This window comes from Arvicola amphibius, chromosome 8 (genome assembly GCF_903992535.2).
Source record: "Arvicola amphibius chromosome 8, mArvAmp1.2, whole genome shotgun sequence".
NCBI lineage: Eukaryota > Metazoa > Chordata > Mammalia > Rodentia > Cricetidae > Arvicola > Arvicola amphibius.
The window spans coordinates 131,298,712-131,316,176 of NC_052054.1; the positions used below are offsets into that span (position 1 = coordinate 131,298,712).

Consider the following 17,465-nt stretch of genomic DNA (forward strand, 5'->3'; position numbering starts at 1 on the left):
TGCATAGATAGGTAAACTTCAATCACTTCAAGGATCTGTAGAACATGGCATTTAAGTAACTTGGGTTTCCTTTGATGTAAGACACAATTGTTCCTGACAGCACTGATCTACTCCCAAGAAAATGTTAAACGGCAAATACATGCCACTTGGAGCTTGTTTTCTTCTTGGCACAATTGGCCTTTGGTCAAGGAATTGCCCATTCATCGACCACTGACAAAGTACATGGTGTAGAGCAGGACACAAGAAAAAGGACTGTCAAACCTTGCCAAAATAGGGTAAGATGGTTCTAAAAACTTTCCTGCCCCTGAAAATGGTCTGTCAGTTACGCTAGGCCTTGGCCGAAGTTGGTTATTTCAATATTGCAAATGAGATTTTGAGTGATTGCTCAGGTAGCCAGTTGCCTCTATCATATACTGCACATTTTGGAAGCTGCCTGATTGCACTTTCTGCCTACTCAAGTAATATTACCTCCTTCTCAGGTCTTCAAGGGGGTTGAAGATTAGTTATCTACCTCTTATGATTTAGCCAAATCATTTCCAATGTAAGACTTAGACTCTTGATAGAATGTTCTTTAAAACATTTAGCATGTGTTCCTTGTTTAATACTGTTTATGCTGGTTCTGAGCACAATTTTGTAATTGATATCTGTTCCTAGTGTATGTAACTTGTTTTGGGTTTGGAACACTCTTATTTAGAGAAAATGGGGAGGTGATGGAGAATTTTAAAAGGTTGGACCAGGTTAGGGCATGAAATTTAGAGTAGCTGGAGAAAACAGCCAGCCCACTCAGGGATCTGTGTATCTGTCTCTCTCTGTGTGTGTCTGTCTCTGTCTCTCTCTGTCTCTCTCCTTCTCTCTGTCTCTCTGTGGTTCCCACATAACACAGTTGAGGTTATACTTTTTGTTCCTGTTTCGTGAGTTTGCCCTTATAATAAAGAAAAATATAATTGGTATATCATGAAGTTAGGCTGGGATTCCTTGACCCATGTCCTTCAACAACATATTAAGAGAAACTTTGTCATAAAGCCTCTTACTTAGAGAGGGAAGGTATGGGCCCTAAGCATATTAAATATATACTCTAGCACTGAGCTAGAGCCCGTCCTTTTATATAAACTTTAAATGGTAAACCATGAAAGGTATTACAGTAAAACAAACAAGCAAAACCCTCACCTTTAAAATGACTTAAATAGTCTTGAAGATTTGAATTTCAGAACAATAATATCAATTTGTTTTTCTAATAAGTGAACCTCTAAGTGCTTGAAGTGATTTCCCTTAGAACAACAATAAAACCCTTACATTAAGTGGCAAGTAAAATAAAAAATCAGACTATAAAGTCTGAAATAAACTTAACAAGGATTATAAAATTTCAAAGAACATTCCTGAGAGCAGAAAAGTGGAGGGTATAGTACTTCAGGGTGGAGATCAGAAGTTAGGGTGACGATCATGTCACTAACCCGCATTATGTAATTAACTATGTATCTGGCATGTTACACAGATAACTCAAAATACTTAGAACCACAATGAGCTACTGATCAGTATATGATCATAATCAGATGAAACTGCAGTCAGGACAGTGGGTGAGAACTGACAGAAGGAGCTAGATGGACAGTTCAGCAGCTATGAGCACCGACTGCAATTCCCAGAACCCACATGGCAGCTCAGAACTGTCTGTAACTTCAGGTCCAGAGGATCTAACACCCCCACACAGACAAATATGCAGACAAAACACCAATGCACATAAAAATTAATAAATCTTTAAAAGAGAGAGAGAATAAACATAAAACCTAGGTTAATGATCACAAGAAGTGAAACAGAACTCTATATGCACACATATTGGAAAACAAGTTCCACACTGGCAAGGTAACCACATGTGAAAAATATTCATATTATGGATAGTTATAAACTAACTAAATAACAAATATGATTATTTTACTAATAAAAAGCTATGTTGGGAAACTTAATTATTTAAGCTCAATAACCATACTATACACTCTCAACACCAGCAGTAAGACCCCCTCTAATCCCAACAATGTGACCCTCTTTTAACCAAGGCTGTAAATTGTGTGCAGCTCCTTCATCAATGTGATTTTTTTTGGGTGGGTTTTTTTGTTTGTTTTTGTTTTGTTTTGTTTTGAGACAATCTCACTGCATAGCCGTGGTTAGCCTGGAACTGGCTATGTATAACAGGCGGGTGCCATCTGAGTGCTGGGACTAAAGATATATAATACCATGTAAAGTCATCAATAGCATTTAAAATCCTGCAGTATTGGGCTGGAGAGATGGCTCAGCAGTTAAGAGCATTGCCTACTCTTCCAAAGGTACTGAGTTCAATTCCCAGCAACCGCACGGTGGCTCACAACCATCTATAATGAGGCCCTCTTTTGGCCTTCAGTCATACATGCAGAAAGAATATTGTATACATAATAAATAAATAAATAAATAAATAAATATTTTTTAAAATGCCTGCAGTATTCATAAGGAGTTTGTCTATAAATTTATCAGCAAATTGTAAGAAGGTAAGCTATTTTTGTAAACTACTTCATGACAGGTGTTATGCTATGTGCTTTATACACTTTTGATATAGGTATGAATAATTTGCTTTGGTATGGATCTTGATTTATTGATACAAATTTAAGGTCAATTTTGTTATATGTAGATTTCTGCTCTTATTAAGGATTTGTGATTGTGTAGCTCATTTAAAAAATGTATCATTAAGAAATATAGGTTAATAGTCATCTATAATAGTCAAGATTGTAGTCATGTTAGTTAGGTTTTCTTCAAATCTTTCAGAGACCTTCAGAATATGGCATTTAAAATGTTTTAAGAACTTAAGACTTTTCATGACAGTGAGACACATCTGCTCTTGGCAGGACCAATTACTTTGAGAAGAAGATGGGTATCGAAGAGGCTCCTTAGCCATTTGGGCAAGAAACTGCTCTTGCCTGGACTGTTTAACTGGACATGCAGTAGCCACAGAGACTGCTGAACTTGCCTAATGGTGAGATTGTCCTTTGGGGTTCCTGCTTCATGAAAGAGTCTGCCAGACATTCTGCAGGACACAGAAGAAAGTGACTGAACTGTCTTTGAAATTTCCTGCTTCACAGAAAAGTCTGCTGGATACTATGGACCTATAGGCTGAAGATAGATGCCCCAATGGTACAGAGAAACTCTGGGTGACTGTCCAGGCAGCAAGATGTCTCTGTCAATTCTAGAGTTTTGGAAGTTGCTTACAATGCATTTCCTGTTTACTTAAGCAATATTATATCCTTCTGGAGTCTTTGATGGAGTTGAAGAATAGATAGTAATAATATAGTTTTCCTTAGTTATGATAAAAGATAAAGTAAATATAAATATTGTACCTGTAATTCTTGCTTGATACCTATTCTGTTATATGTAGTTTTGCTATGTTAAAGTTAAAGCCTTCCTTTTTGTTTAAACAGAAAAAGGGAAATGGTATAAGGTGTAGGAGGTCCTTCTGTTGTGTTGTTTTCGTTGGTTAATAAAGAAACTGCCTTGGCCTGTTGATAGGGAAGAACTTAGGTAGGCAGGGAAGACAGAACTGAATGCTGAGAGAAAGTAGGCAGAGTCAGAGAGAAGCCATGGATCCACTGCCAGAGTAAGACATGCTGCCAAAACTTAGCTGGTAAGCCAGTGCCATGTGGCGATACATAGATTAATAGAAATGCATTAAAATAAGATATAAGAGTTAGCAAATAAGAAATTAGAGCTAATGGGCCAAGCAGTGATTTAATTAATACAGTTTCTGTGTGGTTATTTTGGAGCTAAGCTAGCTGGGTGGCCGGAATGAACAAGCAGGCCCTCCTACAACACACTTTCACACATCACTTTGGAATTCACACAGCAAAAATTAATATAATAAACATTTTAAAGCTTAAAAATCCATTTCTCACCTTAGCAGCTGGAGAATTCTTCATCACCGCTGTCAAAGCTTGAATTGTTGATACAGCCAAAGAATCTAACCGCCCCTGAAATACCTAACAAAGGGAACAGCAAGAAATTAACAAATGTACTCAGGATTTTGTTCACATGGAAACCGTTGTTCTGAAAACCTGAAGAAATAATAACATGCATTATATTCCTCTTCCTACCAGATGGGTTGTTGAAACAATATTATCTGCAAGAAAAAGTTTCTTAATTAACAGAAGATAAGCCACATGTCAAGAAGAAAGGAGCACATTCACTTATATTAACTTTTCTGAGGAAGAGGGGAAAAACAAACTTTACACATGCCTTTAAAAAATAATGGACAATCTCAAGAGAGGAGGGAAGTCTGCAATTAGAATTTATACTATGCTTTAATTTCCCTTTAAACATACTTGAACTTACTAGGCTTAAATAAAATAGTTAACATGTATAATGAAACATAGCTTAAATAACTGTTTGCTTGGTTTCCGAATTCTGTACAGAAATGGAAATGATATGGACATACCATCTTTAAACAGGCATATCTGTTTCTATAAATAATTTGAGGAAAATGATGAAAATGAAATATGTATATATAAGTAGTGGTATGCTTTGGAGAAGGCAATCTTTCGTGTCAAAAGTTTTATGAAAGAATTAAAAACTCACTTGACTTTTATTTAAGATTAATCATAATTATTATATGCATTAGGTATCATGAGATATTCTCCTAGAGAATAAATCAGTAAGTACCATCAATAATACTAAAAAAAAAATAAAAATTAGGAAGTTAAAAATTTAACATGGTTGCTATATAAGACTTAACTAACTTATACACTTTAGACTAGAAAGCTGGGGTTGTAGAGATGACTTAACAGTTAAGAGCATTGGTGCCTTTGCAGAGGACCTGGATTCAATTCCCAGTACCCGCATGGCAGCTCACAACAGTCTGTAACTCTAGTCCTAGGTGTGATGCCCTTTCCTGGCCTCTGAGGGCACTCTACTCTCATACACTGAAAGACATACTTAAAAATAAATATGATTTGAAAATAAAACACACAATATTATTATGACCTTAAGCTAGCCACTCACATAATAACATTCTCTTTTCTAATTCCAAACAACTGATCTGTACACTGAAAAAACTCTTTAGCTCTTTACGTTTACTAAGTTCTATTACTTTTAAGTGTGGTATTTAATCTAGAGTCCTGACTTTCATTGGTATTGTTGTCAAATATTATTACACAAGAAAAACACATATATAAACTATAAATTTAAATTCTGTATACACAAGATTCATACGAATAAGATCTGTGGTGGGCTTTGTTCAAGAATAAACTAAAGAGCTGAGAGGTGGCTCAGCGGCAAAGTGCACCGCCTGCACGTCCAGAGGTCCCGAGTTTGATTCCAGGCTGCGAAACGGCAGCTTTCGGCCGTCTGTCCGGAGTCCCTGCGCCCTCTTGTGGCGTTTGTGGGAAAAAAATAAACTAAAAAGACCTCATAATAGCTAGCTTTTAAATTTCCATAATCTTTTGTAAGAAATTATAATATATATAAGAAGCCCTTAAGAGAATATAAATAGGAAGAATCTAAAGCAATAAAGAGCTCTGTGAATCTTTATTTTACACCCCAAAATAGAAATTAACAGATTACAATACTCTTTTTCTACAACTCAGTTAGCCTAACATTAAATGTCGTAGGGAGCGGGCCACTTGTTTGTCCTGGCTGCCCGGCCAGCTCACACCCGAATTAACCACACAGAAACTGTATTAATTAAAACACTGCTTGGCCATTAGCTCTAACTTCTTATTAACTGACTCTTACATATTAGTTTAACCCATCACCATTAATCTGTGTATTGCCACGTGGCAGTGGCTTACCAGAGATTCTAACCAGCGTCCATCTCTGGCGGAGGACCATGTCTTCTCCCTGTCTCTGCCTCCTTTCTCCCAGCATTCAGTTTTGTCTTCTCCGCCTACCTAAGTTCCACCCTATCAACTAGGCCAAGGCAATTTCTTTATTCATTAACCAATAAAAGCAACACACAAACAGAAAGAACTCCTACACCAATTAAAATAATTCTAACAAAAGATATATAAATTTTCTAGCAAACTATGTTGAGGGGAAAAAAAGCAAATTTATGGGTAGGTTTTTGATTTTTCCCAAATTAATTTACCAAATATATTTTGATATTCCAATATAGGGTTGGGTTTTGAGAACAGAAAAAAATAAAATTGTATGCTAAATTAATATTCAAGGGCCTCATCATCTTCTTCCCTTCCTCCAAGATTCAGTTTGTCCATTAAATTATAATCATTATGTCAATAAGAAGCGAAGAATCAAGATATTGACAATGACTGTGCATATTCAGACATAATGCCCTCACGTCCCAATACACCACAGTGCTTAGAAAAAGAAGCCCCTCAAACAAAGTCATCACCAGGTGGGTCAACAGTGATACTGGGTTCCATTCCTGTACTTTTTATCTTCCCAAATTGAAAAAAAGGCACACATTAACACAGAATTGTAATAAAGGTTTATCTTTTAATTTTAATAATCCTCAAAAATAAATAATTACTAGAATCAGAAGGTTTTTTTGAAAAATAAGAAGAAAAGCACAGGAATAGTTAACCCATTGACTGATTCTGGACTTCAGCTGAAACAAGATGCAGGCTTTGTAGATACCTGGTCCTCACTTATCTCTGTCAGTAATTGGTTGGCAAGGTCTTTCTCGTTCTTGTCTGCCACCATACTGTGAGCATTTAAAAATAGCTGTTAAAAACAGAGACAAGAATAATGGAAAAAGAACATTAAATTGTTACCTAAAAGCAGAATGAGGTCCAACTGGAATTTCATGTCTCTTGAAAACTAATCCAAGAATCCACATATGCAGTACATCCCTTCCAGAAATAGCTGCTTTCTGAATAACAATTTTATAGAAGTTTACATAGTATATAATGGCTGTAGATATGATTCTCCTTTAGAACTCACAGTAAGAACTAACAATAGATTAATATTCCCAAATTATAAAAGAAACAACAAAGAATGACTCTCAGAAAAGTAAACTGCTACTGAGCTAGGTAAAAGAAACTTCAGTAAATAATGATGTGTTTAGCTGAGTAAGTCTATAAAATCCTACTTAGCTAACATTAAAAGGAACTCTTTCCAAAAATACTTCTCAGAGTCTCAAAGAGACTAATATATACCTTGACAAAGGAAGTCAGTGTACAGCACTGACTGCCCAAGTTTATCTGACCTCACATCTTGTTAAAAAATATTCTTCACCTGAACCTACTTCATATTTTACTTTGTAGTCTCGAAAGGAAACTGGGGAAATCTCTGGCACACATGGTATGCTTTAAGGTTTTTTTCTTTTTAAGATTTATTTATTTATTTATTCATTCATTCATTCATTCATTCATTCATTATGGGTACAGTGTTCTGCCCACATGTATCTCTCCCTGCACACATGGTGTGCTTTAAGGTTTTTTCTTTTAAGATTTATTTATTTATTTATTCATTCATTCATTCATTCATTATGTGTATAGTGTTCTGCCCACATGCATCTCTCCCTGCAGGTCAGAAGAGGGTACTAAATCTCATTAAGGATGGTTGTGAGCCATCATGTCATTGCTGGGCATTGAACTTAGGACCTCTGAAAGAGCAGCCAATACTCATAAACTCTGAGCCATCTCTCCAGTCCCATGCTTTAAGATTTTTAAAAACTTGTTATCATTATAGTGGTGCATGTATGTGTGGGCATGAAAGGGAGGCGGCATATGCCACAGTGCACAGTTGTCAAAGGACAACTTTAGGGAAAAAGTTCTCTCCTTACACCTTTACATGAGTTCCACAGATCAAACTCTGGTAAACGGGTCAAACACAGATCTAACACTTGTCATTTGAGTGACAAATCCCTTTACCAAATGAGCTGTACCACTGGCCAATGACTATTCTCTTTTACATGAATCAAAGGCATTGGGTACTTTACTTTAAGTGTATTAACTCAACACCCAAAAAGATTTTGGCTTCTGTCAACTCAATGAGGAAAAAGAAACTTCAAATGAAAGTGAAATGGAGAGAAAGGTTTATAAAGAAATTAACAGCATCCTAATAAGTAATTTCTTAGGAAATTATGTTATTTCAGAAAATGGAAGAAGTTAAATTACATCTATAAACGACAGAGTATAAACTGGGCAGCAGTGTAGTGTGGCAAGAGTATATATAAAGCTTAATGCAGTAACAGGCTTTGGAAACAGGGCTTTGGAATCAGAGACCTTGATTTGCATCTTGGTTTTATTCAACTTCTTGAGTTCCTGAGTTGAATTTGTACTACCTAGCCTGGCAAAATCTCTAAATGATCCTTAGTATCATTAAGAGTGTGTATGTGTGGTGCTAAAGCTCAAACTTAGGGCCTCATGAATATTTAGGAAGGTGTTCTATAAATGAATTATATCCCCAGTTCTTTGCTATTTATTACAAGCTTATTTATTTAAATGAGACTATCCTATCAAATAATTCTGCAGGTTAAACGATATATAATCTATAGTAGTTTATTTACATGTCTACCACACAATAGGGATTTCATAAATGAAAGCCAATATTAGAAGGAAAGTTATATATGATATTAATTTCTTTAATTACTGAAGTGTAAAGGAATTGGGATGCTCAGACAAAAGTAAATAAAATTAAGTAGTCTCCAGGGTCAGGTTTTTAATGCACTAGAAAAGCACAACCCTAACAGGCAAAGGCCCCCAAGTCTGATCCTTACTATCACAAAACAGAAGCTAACACACCAGCCTACACAAAGAATTTGTTTGTTTGTTTATTTCTGTTTTTCGAGACAGGGTTTTTCTATGTGGCCCTGGCTGTCCTGGAACTCACTCTGTAGACCAGGATGGCCCTGAACTCTGCCAACAGAGTGTGGGATTAAAGGCATTCACCATCACTGCCCAGCCCACAGAATACTGTTAAAGTTCTTGGTCTTAAAGTAGAAAATATAACTCTAATAATTAAAGACAAAGAAAGCACAAGATTTCAGTCAAGATGAGGGTTTTAAATCCTTCCTATTACTAATGACAGGTTATGTTTTTTCTTATAGTTAAAATATCATTGAATTATCAAAATGCATTGTACAAAACTAAAAGAATTAAAATATTCAACATTCATCACACCTAACCATAAAAGTCTAATTATGATATCATGCAATATATATTTTACACATATATAAGTTTATATTATAATGAAACTTAGACGCCAAATACAAAAGCCTTTATACAGGTTCTGGGGAAATGAACACATAATAAAATTGGTGACTACCATACACAAAGATGCCAAAGAAGCTACCAACAGTATAAGTCAACAAGTGGCTCAGTACGTAAAAAGTACTTGCTGGACAAGCACAACAACCTAAGTTCCATTCCCAGATGTCCTCTGATCTTCAGATGAAAATTTTGAGATATGTGCAGATACACACACACACACACACACATACATGCATGCATATGTGCGCGCACACACATATACACAATAAGTTTTCAAAGAAAAACTACCAACAGTCAGTCTAAAATTTTCCACCAATGCATAAATTACTTCTGCTATTTGACATCTTTAATTGGAGTATTTCCATTGAGTATTGATGTTTAAACAGTAAAATCATCTTGATTCTGCATTACTGCATAAAACAGACTAAATGATTTATTTATTAAAAAAACAACAAACTGATACAGAAAGAAATATGCAATTTATTTTGGAATGTAAATTTTCACAAGATTCCAAGTATTTTTATATATTCAGAAATCCTAACTATGTTCATAAGATGTTATATCAATAAACACTATAACTGTCACCAGGCAGCAGTGGCACACATCTTTAATCCCAGCACTCGGGAGGAAGAGGTAGGTGAATCTCTCTACGTTCAAGGCCTGCATGGTCTACAAAGAGAGTTCCTGGACAGTGAAATTGTTATACAGATAAACCCTGTCTTGAAAAACCAAACCAAACAAAACAACAACAAAAATTCCAAAAACTTATAATTGTCTTATATTTAATACACAGTCAATATTTGATACTAGTTAAAAATCAATAATCCTGAATGAGAAACAAATTTGTAGTAACTATATATTATAATGAACTTAAAGTCAGAAAACATGAGTATAAAAATCCTAGTTTCAAAAATTATTAGTATTGATCAAGAGCTAGTAATTTAACACCTCAGGGCATTATTTCTTCACTTGTATAATGGGTAAATTTGAAAATTAATTTTAAAGATTTAATTTTATTGTTTGAAACAATTACTGCCTGAATGGCAAAATTTCTTTAATGTTGGGTATGGAACCCTTACATTTCTGGTAAGGAATATTAATTAGCACAGTCTAAAGAGAAACAGTATGGACATATCTCAAAAAACTAAGAACAGAACTGTTGTATGATCAGAACTGTTATATGATACAGTTACCCACTCCTTGGTATATATTTAAGGAAATAAGATCAATGGACAAAGGACATTCGTATGCTTGTTATACTGCTGGACTACGTACAACAGTTAGGAGAAATAACCAGCCCAGAAGCATGTCAACCACAGAATGGACAAAGAAAATATGGCACACCATATAATGTGGTAGTAATGTTAACCAAAGCAAAAAAATAAAATAAAATTTAAATTCTGTCACCTGAAGCAAAGTGAATGAAATGTAATATGAAAGATATGGACAAGTGCCACATGTTCTCTCTAATATATAGAAAAAACAAAAAAGCAATTGATTCAAGTAGAAGAGGAACTGCTGAGAATTCGGAAGGATATGGGGGTGTTGGCGGCAAGGGCAGAAGAATGGGTAAACATGATCAAACAGCATATATGGTCAAAGTACTACATGAATCCCAAATGGAGAAAACTACTGAAAGGAAAGGGACCTGTCCAAAGGCCTGGCTTTCCCTCCTGAAAATCCTTTCTTCTTTGGTATTTTCAGTTTCAAAGAAAAATGTAGTAAGTGACATGAAATATTTAACTTTTATAAAGCTAGCACTTGGGAAGCTGAGGCAGGTAGATTGCTGTGAACTTCAAAGACAGTACCACAGTAAGTTTGAGGCAAGCCCAGGATATAGAGTGAGGCCCTACCTAAAAAACAAGCACAAGAGCTATAACTATGACACTTAGCTGTAGTGGAACAAGTATAGTCATGTGCTACATGATGACGTTTTGGTAAATGACAGATCACTATTTGACAGTGATCCTACAATATTCTATCACTTGGTGAGTTATATCTATCTTAGTTTTAGTAAGTACACTTGGAGATGTCCATCCTAAAGATGTATTTCTTGGACTGTATCACTCTGTAACACATAACTGTTAGGTCATCATTCTGGTTAGCTATGAGGAAAAAAACCCTATTTTTTATAAAAACACTCTTCCAACTAGACTTATTCATATACTAAAGAGAAGTCCATCTTGACAAATTTCAGGGTGAGCATGTGGGGATTAAAGGCATGAGCCACCAACACCTGCTAAATCCAGATTCTTTTAATAATACACGAGATAACTTTGTTACTGATGCTATCTTCCTAAGTGAGGAAGTCATACTGTCTTTACAATAAAAGTGTTTTATAAATATTTCTGCGGTGCATTTTCTTCTCTCTACAATATTTTTCACATAAATAATATTTAAAAGACAAGAGGTTTTTAAAAAAAAAGACAGGAGGTAAGACATGCTAACTAACCAGAATTCAGGAGTTTTTGACAACTTCTGAGATTTTTATTATTACAGACTTCCTCAATATATTAAATGCATTTTCTGCTCTATTTAACTATGTTATTATTATAAAGTAAGAAACGGAGTAATATTTAAAAATTTCCAAGATATACCGTTTTACAGTGAGAAAAACAAAAATCCTTACTGAGGAATAATATTAGAATCAACCAAGTGTTTTCAACTAGGAAGTATAAGAATTAATAGAAAGATATAAGATCTATGGAGCAGTTTCATTTCTAATCTTTCTAAAAACTTTTGATAACATCTTACATACATATGGGCATACAATATGAAGGGCAGAAACATTAACTGTTGTGCACGCACTCTCTCAAACTGCTGTTACAAGTATAAGCTGGTAAATAGTAACAACAGTGAAAAACAAACTAGCAACATGTACCATGAGCCTTAACAGTGTTCCTATTATTTTTCTAGCTCTCTATATTTTCTACTTAATTGCAACTTTTTCATACAAATTTTCCTACTTTTAAAAACATTTGGGTCTAGTCTATGCCCTATGACTAGGAATTCTACAAAAATAGAATTCCATTTATAAAACTTCAAAGTGTTATCTGAAGCTGGGCAGTGATGGTCCATGCCTCTAATCCCAGCTCTTGGGAGGCAGAGGCAGGTGGATGCCTGTGATTTGAAACCAGTCTCAAAAAAGAGTTTCTGATTAAAAAAAAAAGGGGGGGGGGGGAGATGACTCAGTGAATACAAGTGCTTGCCACACAGCATGAGGACCTTGACTGTATCTGCATGTTCTAGAGAAATTGTGAATCAAGAAATCAGTAGTCCACGACTTTAAATGGTCCTAAATATAAATATATGTATCAATGTCTGTTGTAAAATAAAATATTTCCTAAACTAAAATATCAGACACAAATATTCACATGAGCTTTACTACCTTCAGACAATTATAAATAATATAATTCTAGCTTCAATTAAGACAAAACCTGTCCACATGTAGACAGTGAGTAGATTGCTTTAACAGGTTTTTCTGAGCTTGGAGGATTTAAATATCTGCCTAGTTCGTAGACCAGAATGTATGAACTGAATGCTGCTGCCCTCTTCCTAGCCTAGGCTGAGTTAGTGAGAGCGTGAGAGGCACAGTACCCAGTGATCCTTACACACCATCAGAGAGGACAGCGTGGCTGGAGTCCTACTTCTGTCTCTCACTGGGTCTGTGAGCCTGGACAGGGTATAAATCTTTGTGCCTCACTTTTCTCACCTCTAAGATGGGGTGAGTATATATGTACATATGCTAATATAGTCTAGTTTTATAATGATAATTAAATCAGTTTATCTGGCAAAAAAGATAAAACTTGGCAATATAATGAAATGCAAACACAAATTGACAATAAAATTTTTTGCAATGGCATGCTCAAATCTGAATCAAAACAAACCTTTGCTATTGTTTTTGTTTTTTGATTTTTTGAGACAGGGTCTCACTATGTAGTCCTGGCTGTCCTAGAACTCACTACATGGACAAGTCTGACCTCAAATCCCAGAGATCCACCTGCCTCTGTCTCCTAAGCACTGAGATCAAAGGCATGCCCAACTAAAACAATAACATTTGAAAAAGTCATAAACAATGCCAACAAGATGACTCAGGAGGATGACAACCTGAGTTTAATCCCTAAGTCCTACATGCTAAAACAGAACCAACTTCCACAAGTTGTCCTCTGACCTCCACATTTATGCTGTGGCACACATCACCACACACAAATAAGTAAATAGGCAAACAAACAAATGTTCATAAATATAAAAAGTTGATAATAAAGTACCTTGCAGTTCTGTAGAAGTCGTATGAGATGTTCAAAGCAATTACTATTAAGGAAAATGGCCTGAAGAACAGGCCTGTCTGCGCAGTCTAACATGGCTGTGATGGTATCTATAAATTAAAAACAAAAATGACTCATGTAAAAGTAAAAATTTGGGATCAAACATGTATAGTCATCATTTTAAAGTTAGGCTTTTCAGTTGGCAGAACAGATGCAAATTAACCGGGAAATAATATAGATAAGGAACAGAAAACAAAAGTTGTAAAGAAAAGTGAACATTTTCACACTTTATAGTTCAAGCTAGTTTAAACTATACACATGACTGGCAAATATTTTTTAGCAAACTGCTTATTTGTTCTTTCATAAAACTCATCCTGTGTCTGATTTGCTATTAATAAGCAGTATCTGGGGGCTGGAGAGATGGCTCTCTTCCAGAGAATCAAACTAATTTTTAAATTTACAACTTACAATTACTATCAAAAAAATAATAGCTGGGTGGTGGTGGTGCTCACCTTTAATCCCAGCACTTGTGAGGCAGAGGCAAATGGGTCTCTGAGCTGGTAGCTAGCCTGGTCCACAGAGTGAGTTCCAAAACAGTTGAGACTACCCAGAAAAACCCTGTCTTGGAAAACAAACAAAACTATAGAAAATGACATTATAGCATATGAACTAAAAACTCTACAAAACTATTCTTTTATATAAACAAATGAAATGATTCATTTTCAATAAGATTTTAATCTGCTATATTTCTAAATTAATAAATGTACATCTAAATATGTATGCCAAATCATTAACTGTTTTTTATATCTAGGTGGTGAGATATAAAAACTTTCTTGATGTTGTTTTTCGAGATAGGGTTTCTCTGTTTAACTGCCATGGCTGTCATGGAACTCAGTTTGTAGATCAGTCTGGCCTCAAATTCACAGAGATCTGCCCACCTCTGCTTTCTGAGAGCAGGAATTAAAGGCTCACACAACCACTGCACTACTGAGATGTAAAAACTTTCATTTTCTTTTTTCTTACTAAGTTTCCTAGTTTAGTGGTAATGACAACATCTACCTCTGAAATGAGTACAGTTCTTTAACAATCTCACACAGGGAACACAAGAATCATATAAAGTACCGATCACAATTTACAACATACTGAACTGTCATTATGGGCTCCAACAATGAAACTTTAAAATCCAGTGTGTCTGGGTGATCTCACTCAGGATAGTGTTTTCTATTTCCATCCATTTGCATGCAAAATTCAAGATTTCATTGTCTTTTACCGCTGAGTAGTACTCTAAAGGATATATATTCCACACTTTCTTTACCCATTCTTCCATTGAGGGGCATCTAGGTTGTTTCCAGGTTCTGGCTATTACAAATAATGCTGCTATGAACATAGTATTTTTGGGCATCTCTTAGGTATATTTCCAAGAGTGGTATTTCTGGATCCTGAAGTATGTTGACTCCCAATTTTCTGAGAAACCGCCACACTGATTTCCAAAGTGGTTGCACAAGTTTCCATTCCCAACAGCAATGGATGAGTGTTCCCCTTACTCCACATCCTCTCCAGAACAGGTTATCATTGGTCTTTTTGATTTTAGCCATTCTGACAGGTGTAAGATGATATCTCAAAGTTGTTTTGATTTGAATTTCCCTGATTGCTAAGGAAGTTGAACATGACAGTAAGTGTCTTTTGGCCATTTGAACTTCTTCTGTTGAGAATTCTCTGTTCAGGGGCTGGAGAGATGGCTCAGAGGTTAAAAGCACTGCCTGCTCCTCCAAAGGTCCTTAGTTCAATTCCCAGCAACCACATGGTGGCTCACAACCATCTATAATGGGGTCTGGTGCCCTCTTCTGGCCTGCAGGCATACACACAGAATATTGTATACATAATAAATAAATATTTTTTTTAAAAAAGAGAATTCCCTGTTCAGTTCACTACCCCATTTTTAAATTGGATTAATTAGAATTTTAAAGTCTAGTTTCTTGAGTTCTTTATATATTTTGGAGATCAGACCTTTGTCTGATGCAGGGTTGGTGAAGATCTTCTCCCATTCAGTAGGATACCTTTTTGTCTTAATGACAGTGTCCTTATATGGTATGTACTCACTCATTTATGGACTCTAGCCATAAACCAAGGACATTAAGCCTATAGTTCACAAGCCTAGAGAAGCCAAATAACAAGGTGAACCCAAAGAAAAACATATATAGATCCTCCTGGAAATTGGAAGCAAACAAGATTGCTGGGCAAAAGTCGGGAGCATGGGGGTGGAGGTAGGGGTGGGGGTGAGGTTGGGAGAAGGGGAGAGAGGGAGAAAGAAGGGAGAAGGGAAAGACTGGTGAGAGCTTGGGGGAGTGGGAGGGTGGAGATGGAGGAAGGGCAGATATAGGAACAGGGAAGAAGATATCTACATTAAGGGAGCCATTTTAGGGTTGGCAAGAGATTTGGCTCTAGAGGAGTGTCCACGGGGATGTCCCCAGCTAAGTCCTTGGGCAGCAGAGGAGAGGGTGCCTGAACTGTCCTTGCCCCACTATCACACTGATGATTATCCGAATATCAACATAGAATCTTTGGCAACGGATGGAGATAGAGACAGAGACCCTCATCAGAGCAATGGACTGAGCTTCCAAGGTCCAGTTGAAAGGCAGGAGGGAGAAGATGAGCAAGGAAGTAAGGACTGCGAGGGGTTGGTCCACCAACTGAGGCAGTGTGCCTGTTCTAATGGGAGCTCACCAAATCCAGCTGGACGGAGTCTGAATGAGCATGTGATCAAACCGGACTCTCTGATTGTGGCTGACAATGGGGGATGACTGAGAAGCCATTGATAAAGGCACTGGGACTTATTTTTATGGCATGTTCTAGCTTTTGGGGACACTAGTCTATATATATGCACAGCTTCCTAAGCCTGGATGTAGGGGGAGGGCCTTGGACTTCCCACAGGGCAGGGTTCCCTGCCCTCTCTTAGGACTAGAGGGATAGGGGAGAGAGAGACTGGGGGAGTGGGAGGGAAATGGGAAGAGGGGAGGAGGGTGAGTGGAGGAGCAATCCCCTATTGGGAAGAGGGTAGGAAGTATAAATATTTGAATGGAAAAATAAAAATAAAAAGTAAATAAATAATAAAAACAAAACAAAACAAAAAAATTCAGTGTGTAAGATGACCATGAGACACTTGAGAAATCTGGTAAGAAATGGCAGGCTGTGGGTCTACATCTTATCTGGTGCTCTATTTCACACCACAAAATTTACTGAGAAAAGGGTGCTGGAGAAATGGTTCAGCAGTTAATAGCACTGGCTACTACTCTTCCAAAGGTCCTGAGTTCAATTCCCAGCAACAACATAATCATCCATAGTGAGGTCTAGTGCCCTCTTCTGGCCTGCAGGGATAATGCAGGCAAAACACTATACACAATAAACAAATCTTTAAAAAAATTACTAATATAAAAGGAAACATTTCTTTTTGTATTAGGATATATATATATATATATATATATATATATTGTAGTTATTGGCATTTCCAAATATTTAAGTATATATATAAAACTATCAAAGGGGATTTAGATGAACAATAAAAAATAAGGAATGATCAACTGATAGGTTTAATATTAATTCTGGAGTCTAGAATGCGCTTGCATCATCGTTACTTTTTGGCATGCATTATTCTCTCTTCAGGATCACAAAGAGAATGGGCCTGTAGTATCCATGCCAGTTCTACTCAGTAGGAGCTGAGGTACTTCAGGAAAATTACTGAGTATCTGACTCCATTAGAAGGGAATAATGAGTATGAGTCACCTATTGACTGAAACAATGGATACAAAGTATGTACTATACTAATACACTGTAACCAAAACAAAAAACAAATCATCATTTTGAAGAAAAAACATCTATAAACTGATTAGGGAGTTGGCAAAGTACAGAGACCAGATATAGCTGCACAGAGACACAAAACAACCAACACAAAGAGAAGAAAAAGAAACAAAGACACAAGGGTTCTCTGTGACAACTAAATTTTCTGTCCTAAAGAATAGAA

General features: G+C 36.2%; 1 protein-coding gene across 5 annotated transcripts in view; it reads right to left on the minus strand.

Moving 5' to 3' along the window:
* Positions 1–17,465, minus strand: part of Nbeal1 (neurobeachin like 1) — a 204,009-nt gene that overhangs the window by 139,856 nt on the left and 46,688 nt on the right. For 4 of the 5 annotated variants that reach the window (XR_005286474.1, XM_038338490.2, XM_038338492.2 and 1 more), the window contains 3 exons: positions 13,451–13,557; positions 6,604–6,690; positions 3,909–3,992 (listed from right to left, as the gene is read on the minus strand). Coding sequence is in view for 4 of the 5 variants with exons in the window: in XM_038338490.2 (XP_038194418.1) it covers positions 3,909–3,992; positions 6,604–6,690; positions 13,451–13,557 (278 nt within the window). In the remaining variant the exon portion in view is untranslated. The remainder of the gene's footprint in view (positions 1–3,908; positions 3,993–6,603; positions 6,691–13,450; positions 13,558–17,465) is intronic. The other variant, XM_038338491.2, reaches the window with a different exon arrangement.